This window comes from Pistacia vera, unplaced genomic scaffold (assembly GCF_008641045.1).
Source record: "Pistacia vera cultivar Batoury unplaced genomic scaffold, PisVer_v2 Contig859, whole genome shotgun sequence".
NCBI classification, from domain to species: domain Eukaryota; kingdom Viridiplantae; phylum Streptophyta; class Magnoliopsida; order Sapindales; family Anacardiaceae; genus Pistacia; species Pistacia vera.
The window spans coordinates 195,690-203,934 of NW_022196733.1; the positions used below are offsets into that span (position 1 = coordinate 195,690).

Sequence of the window (8,245 nt, forward strand, 5' to 3'; positions counted from 1 at the left end):
TCAATACAATTTCTTGCTTTAGAGTGGTTCATGTTGAAATATTCTTGCAATGTCGTTGGTTGACGACCTTGCCTTCACTCATTCAAATGATATTGTTGCCCTCTATATGGTGCCAAGAACCCTTTTGTAACGACTCCATTCTTATAAAAACATGTATAGTAAAAGTACATGTAACAATAATATAAAAAGTTGGGCTCAAAATTTTTTTTTTAATTAAACATATGCTTTCTTTACACAAATATATACAAGATTTGTGACATATGCAAAACTATCAAAATAGGGTGGACAGTGCAGCCATTTCTCTTCGTGTGCCGATGTCCATCTGACTGTGTCTTCATCTAGAACCTGCAAAAACATAGGGAACAACTGGATGAACACAAACAAGGCTCAGTAAGTAAACCCCTGAACTCCAATATCTCCGTAACTCTTTCTTTAATAAAACTATATAATTCTCTTTCTCATAATTCCTCTATGCTAACTTTCTTTCTAGTAAGTCACAGCCCCATCTGACCGGAGGCACGGCTGGGACTAGCTCCCACTCCCTGTGACTTCTACTCATTCTAGCCGATCGGACTTGGTTATGCATGGATTCGGAACCTTTGGCCACGTGAGTGCATAAAATCTCTCGAGTAAACTCGAGTATAGCCCTCATCCGCATGTACACTATGGGCTACACCACTTCTCTTTCTGATACTCTGGCCGCTTTCTTGATGCGCGTACATGCGGGAATACTCTACCCGTACTCACAGTTTCCCCATCGCACAACCTACTCTATTCTCTTNGTAGGGAGCATGAACTGATTCATACCAGTACCAGCCTATAATCAAACAATAAAAACATGTATTATTAAAAATGAAGAGATAATAAAAAATTAAAAAAAGGGCTGGGATCCAAGGATCAACAAGGATGCTAACACTAACCAACAAAAAGCTCCCACTTTAGCCCTTACTTAACAATGGAGGTTCCCAATGGACAGACCATACCTGACAATTCTATGCATTATAGCAACGTGAAAGTAAAAATATTGCCAATTTTGATAACAGCAAACATACGTACGATATTATAAATTTAAACCAGAATCATGCAACTTTTCTTCAGTGATCTCATCCAGGCGTTTTATCATCTCATTCGTCAGATGATTTATCGAATCTCCCACCTCTCCTTTCCGGAAAAATGCTTTATACTCCTCTCCGGTCGACATTTTCCCGTTCTTGTTGACCTCCAAATTGCTCAAGTTATTAAAACTACATAATTTCAAGATAGAATCCACCAAACCTTTTTTCTCCTCTTCTGGCGAAAATGGACACCCCAAGAACTCTGCCAACCTCCTCACATGAACTTTTGGCTGCTTTTTCATTTCCTCGTACTTCAGAAACATTACCCTTTCAGGAAATTCCAAACTTGCCTTCCAGTAGCCCAAGACATGATCCCAAAAGGGTCCATACAAGCTCACTCCTCTGCAAAATTTATCAAAAGCCTCTTCAAGGGAGCTCTTACCCATTTCTGCAGGTCTCAGCTTGTTTGTAAAATGCCAAAGCGACACAAATGTGTCTTTAGGATTTCTACACAAGTAAACAAGTTTGCAAGCTGAGTCCTTGACAGATGTGGGCAACGAGACAGATGGCAGGTGGGTTGAAAAGAGTCTTGGAGAGGTTAAGGTGGTGAGATCAGGAACCTGATTTTCAACGTATAGTTTAAGTTCCAGGAAAGGCACAAGCTCATGAGGGTTGTTTGCGAGCAAAGGGTGTTGTTGAGGATCATCAACATAGAGGAAACGGTTGAATAGGGCAAATGTTATGGCCTTTAACCAAGTGGTACCAGACTTTGGAGTGGTGACAAGGAGGATATCAGAATCTTGAGCATGGAAGTGGCTTTGACATGTTAGAACTCCTTGTAACTGTCTAATGTGGTGCCAAAAACCTTGGTATCGAAAGAGATGATTGGCAATCCAACCTCTTTCAGAAGGAAGGGAGGTTGTTAAGTCCCTGCATTCTTGGGTCAGACCATCATCCTTCAAGAATTTAGGTGGAGGACAAACAGAAGGTTGAGGTGTCGGCATAGCTTTGGAGAGATTAGTAGGCTCAACTATTGGCATGATTACTAAAAGCAAAAAGAGTTGGGACGTTTTTATTATATTTTTTATGCTAAGCAGTAAGCAGCTCGGCTCCTCGCTATATATAATACTATTTTTCTTGGGTAAAAGTAATGCTAAAAATTTTTTAAGGAGAGATCGCTACACTCATCTTTATTTACTGGTTAAGAAATATAGGAATTAGTTTAGTTTTAAACGTACTATATATAACCAGAGTCACAGGGGCGGACCCAGCGCCTGACATTAGAAAAAAAAAAAAAAAAAATTGTTTACATAGCCCACAAAAAAATCGGTGTTAAAATATAGAATAATGCTACGTTTACACTACTCTTTTATACCATATTCATTATATTATAATATAATATATATCATAATTACATAAATTTTTAATTATTTTAAATTTTTAATAATATAATAGAATTTATGTGGTTGTGACATATGTCACATTATGATATAATGAAAATGGTATAAAAGAGTAGTGTAAATATAACATTACTCTAAAATATATACCCAAGCCTATCTTTAGATTTTTAAAAAATAAAAATTATTATACATATATCCAAATCCACAAAAAACTTACTATTAATATATATATTACAGACCCACATCATATTAAAAGTTTAAAATTGTCTCTGCTCTTCTCCACCGCTCCACCCATTTTTTATAATTTTATCCTCAAAATTCTTTACTCCCTCATTGTCTTTCTTATGCTATTTGCTCTTAAAACTTTTGAAGACTAAAATGTTTGAAGCTTTTACTACTTAAGGTGTCACAATTAGCTTCGTTTTTTGTGTATTGGGAAAACAATTGTCTTTTTTCAACAAAAGATCATCTATATCCAATCACAGTGATGAGGTTTGGATATGTTTAGATATTTTTGAATTCTGACTCCCATTCAATTCAGGCTACCTGCTGGGACCCAATACCACAATCATTGATACTCTTTAGACAAAAATAAAACAAAATAAATTCCCTCGTAGAACCATAACATGCAGGTCCGCAACTTGTTGTTACCTTACTGACGGACTACTAAATGCTTTTAAACGTTTGTGAGGCCTTAGATGTCACGTTATGTGGAGTTAACCTCAATAGATTGGTTATGGTTAAATGTTTGTTCATTTTATTATTTTTTTGGTTCAATTACTTTAGATCATCTATCTTATTATATTATTACTACTTGGAACGTTGACTTGTAAATGTTCAATAGACTTTCGATTAATTGAGGTGGTGTGGAGTTTATCTGAACACCCTGATTAAAAAAAAAAAAAAAAAAAAAAAGTTTGGAGGAGTCCGCGGATATTTACCTAAAAGAAAGATTTCCTATAAACATAATATTAACTTTTTTGTGTTTATAGGAATATTGCTATCGCTCAGCCTAACTAATTAATTAAGTTTGAAGCTATAATAATGAAGTATTTGGTAAATAATTCTTGATACTGATTAAGTTTAAGGTGAACTATAAAACTAATCAGTTTATAAAATGTCCAAAAATTATAGGAGTAGCTTTTCAAATTAGATTATTTCTAAAAACTGACTTTTCATTTAAAATGACTAACATGTCATACATAACTCTTCGAATTACAAATTAATTAAATAAACATTTGATTTAATAAATAAATATTTCATATTATCAATTAAAAAGAAAAAACTGAAATGGAGTACTAGTAGTTGCTAGCACCACCACCAACAGTAGTCAACAAACGTTGACCAATAGTAACGCCAGTCAACATGGTCTGTTGGCAGTTGCACCACATTCTGTCCTACAGTATTGGAAACTTTGATGTATCTCATACTGTTGAATCATCGAATCAACGTCGCTTGGACCGCAGAAGGTGGCCTAATCTTTCTCCATGCAATCAGGCCAAAATATACGTCAGAATCCGATGATCAAATGCTTTCAACATGTGATGACCATGGTTTCTAGTAACATGTGTTGCGTAACGTGCCACCTTTGGCCGACGTGGATTGTCGATCAATAGTGGTTGACCGACAGTTTGCCTTCTTTGACTGGCACCGTTAATTTTTGTTTTTGAATTTTCAAAATTATTAGTTTTATAATTATTTTATATTTAGTAAATACAAATTTAGTATTTAAAGGTTTTGAAGAAATGAAGGTCCTTTTTTGGTCATTATACATATAACATAATTTCAAATCATTTTCAGACACTCATAGATTTTCGAAATCACAACAATTATAAAGGAGTATTTATCGAACGCGATTCCAATATTTAATTTTAACTGGGGAAAAGCTGAATAAACTTAAGTTACGGCATAGGAAACAAGCCATTTGTTAGGTTGTCTTCAAGTTATAATAAAAAATTAAAACTATATGGAATTTGAATTTATCCTATGTAGTTTTGGGTGTAATTAATCCTTTTTAGTCCCTATTGTTGTTTTAGTTTACTTCCTTCAGGACATGTTTTCAAATACTGCTGTTAGTTCCTTTGACTAAATAAAATGTTAGTTAACTATTAAAATTATATTGAAAGGACAAAAATACCCCTTTAAGAAAATGAAAATTACTTACACATCACCCCTAAATTAACATAAACATATTAACATTCTACAGATTCAAATTAAATAAAGAATATTATACATTACAAATTCATCTATTTATATATTTTATTTCTAATTGTAATGTGTTTATTTATCAATTTGCAATGTATAATGTATTTTTTTTTTAGTGTGTGTATATATTACATATATATATAATATATATACTATCTAATATATATATATATATATTATATAATAATTATAATTTTACTCACCATTTTAAAAATAAAATCTCATACCAATGTTCAATAAAATTTTGATAGTTAAAATAGGGGTATCCTTGCATTTCGACATAAATTTAATAGCACAACACTTTTTTTAGTCAGGACTAAACAGTAGTATTTGAAACCATATCCTGAAATACAATCATTTTTAATTCCTTGTTTATGCTACTGACTCGATTCCCCAAAAAAAAAAAATGATAAAAACATCATTTTTTTAATTTATAAAAATGGTTAACAAATAAAGCCATTCAACAACCAAATCCATAAAGAGCCGTGGCTTGTATCGACCAGCAAGGGTCGCAACTTTACGGTCGTATTTTGAGGCTGTAGGCAACAAGGTCGCAAGTGGGGCTCTAGTGGGTATGGTGGCGGTGGCTTGATGATTTTGTTTTATGGGTAATATGATATTGGAGAAGACGAGAGGAGAGGAAGAGCAATAGGCATAGGTTCTTATCTTGGTTCTTTTTATTTCTTAACTTTATGGTTTTTAAAATGAGTATAAAGGTTTCTAAAAAATTATAATTTTCAATGATCAAAAGCTTCTTTAATAAAACTGAGCGTGACCAAAAACAAACTAAAAGAAAGATGAACCGATAGTCTTTTCAATTTATAAAAGAAGACCCATATCATTTTCAAATTCATAAGTGAAAAACGTTTTGTCTTTTGCAATCCATTTTTTTTATTCACATATATTTTTCAGATTCCGCTGCAACAGTAATTAAAATTAATAATCAACATAATATTTTATTTTAAACTACACTTTTAATATTGATACTACTCTAAAGTTTTCTTTTATAGTCCGTTACAAAATAGATGAAAAGCATCAAATTTATGGAAATGAAAATGAAGGAACAGCATGACAGCAGGCTGTATAAGGCTCATGATTGTTAGAGTTGTCGTTACTTCAGTTTAATGGGTAACAAGACGCACTCAGGGGTCCGTTGACTGGTCACAGTGTGCGGAGCTTGGGGGGCAGCGCCCCCGAGCTCGTAGGCAGTATTGGGCTTTTCCATGTATAACCGCTGTAGGATTTCTTTAATTTCCTAATTCTTTTAGTGGTTTTTGGCTTAGGAATAGGAATCCTTTGTAAAATTAGGTTTAGTCTCTTAAACCTATTTATAAACATACTTTTCTCTTGTTATGTGTGTGAGAGCATTCATTTATTATTAAACAAGAGAGGTTAGACATATTGCAATATATTTACTTAACTGACATAGCTCATATAGCTAAACAAGGAAAATCGTGTGTATTATTTTTTTTGTTTTCTATTAATTTGTTTACTGTTATATTTTTGTTCTGTTATTGCCCCTATTTCGTTCATATCAATGACACACTGAGCTGGGCGCACTTGCATGGTAAGTGGTTGAATTCTCCAAGATGGGATCTGGTTTTTTTAGCAGAATTTTATGCAGTCTCAACACAGCTTGCAGCACTCTATGGAAATTTCATGAAACTTTCTCACCATATCTTTTTGTTTGTCTTTTAAGAACTCTATTCTTCACATGGTGCGCAATTATGTGAAGAAAACTAGCCACCATCTCTTCTATAGTTGCATTTCTAGTTGATGCTAACCCGCCAATACTTTTTAGTAAATGACATAACTTGTCAAACAATTTGACATCCATTCTACAATTCTCAAGACACTATGTATCACTATCGAAAACCATGTTCTGTAAATTGAGTGACCTAACATTATGTCTATCAATTCGATCAGCTGCATATCTTATAGGACGCCTACCCATTGCTCTCAAATAACGCCTACCTCTGTAAGTTATAAAACCCATAGTATTCCTATTCATATGTAGCATAGCAAGCCCAACAATTAGAAGCATGGCGAACATGCTTTCCATCATGAGCAATTGCAAAAGTAAGATTGTGACCAAACGCATCTTCTGCCTTAGGGGTAAACGAGCCATGATTGTTTCAACTACTCCATGTACCAATAAGCATAACATTACTCACAAACACCTATACCATTTCAGTTCACAATTTAAAGTACATCAGCACCAAAGCCATTACACTAGACAGTCAAAACAAACTGTGGAATGGCAACCACCCAAACCCAAACAACTAAATGTAAAACCCAAAGGCTACAAATGCGTACAGTTTAGGAAGATACAAATGGCCATTTCAAATAGCACATCACAGAAAAAGAACATCCACACAATCACTGTATCACACATGCATACCGCCTTAACAAACCCAAATTGAAACAACACAATTTGAAACAAAACAGGGAAACCTAACCCAAAATTTAAACCAACATGCTCCATTCTCTACAGCGACCATATCATATTAAAAACTAAAGACCATCAACCATGCCCAAACACTGACACTTCAAACCAAGATAATCATGCCAACAACATGCCCCTTTTCATTCGAACAAAACATCAATATATTTGTGTGCAAGTTTCATGTATGAATGGACAAAAAAATTGACCTTTTTCGTTGAAGTTGTTTGATTACTGAAAATGGCGTATTGAATCACACAAAATACAGTAGTACAGAACTCACCTAACTCGATTAAAATGACAAAGACAAATTGTTGGACTTCAGGACTAGAACTACTCGACGACGAATAAAAATCAATGCATCAGTGTACGATTTAATAAACAACAACACAAATGTTCGGTGAAAGGAACCAACCTGGTGTGCTTCGCGTCGATTGGAGAAGAAAGAGAACCCTAATAGCTCCGCTGGTTTTCGTTGTGGAGGAAAAAAAAAAACGATGGTGGATTAGGGTTTAGTTGAACATAATATGTATTTGTAGTTTTTTCAAATATCAGGGGCTTTTTTGTCTCTATAAATTGAATATGGGGGGTAGAAATGTCATCCTAAGTCACTTTGGGGAACTTGTAATTTAAAAGATATATAACGACAAATGTGTCCAGAATGATAAAATATTAAAGGCAAAATAGGGTAAAAAATATGATTACCCCGGTAATCTAACATTAACACCCCCTGGGAAAGTAATTTGATTACCCCCAATATTACCAATAGTAAACACTATTTGCAATAAAATGTTACTGTAATATTATATTACTTGACAACCAAATGAGGGAATCTTGAAAATTAAACAAAGATTACAGGATTAATCCTATTTCAGCCTGAACCAAATGCACCCGAAATGAAATAATTGTCATACTGAAATTGAAATATAATTATTAGGATCTGACATTGAAGTGATTAAATTTCACTAAATTTATACTTAAAAAATCAAGCCATAAAAATTGTTATTTCAATTAATGTGAAAATTTATTTGATATGATTATTATATCATTTATTACATTACATCATTATTCATTAGTATATATACATAGTCTCAATGAGGAAATTCCAAATTTAATTTCCTCGCTGAGGACTAAACTTTTCT

The 8,245-nt window shown here is 33.6% G+C and overlaps 1 protein-coding gene across 1 annotated transcript; it reads right to left on the reverse strand.

The window, feature by feature from the left end:
• Nucleotides 1-889: 889 nt before the first annotated feature.
• On the reverse strand, nt 890-2,103 carry LOC116118783 (cytosolic sulfotransferase 12-like). The gene has a single exon (XM_031404754.1). It carries the CDS (start codon nt 2,093-2,095, stop codon nt 1,061-1,063), a length of 1,035 nt encoding a protein of 344 aa, XP_031260614.1. The 5' UTR covers nt 2,096-2,103; the 3' UTR covers nt 890-1,060.
• Between the last annotated feature and the right edge of the window lie 6,142 nt (nt 2,104-8,245).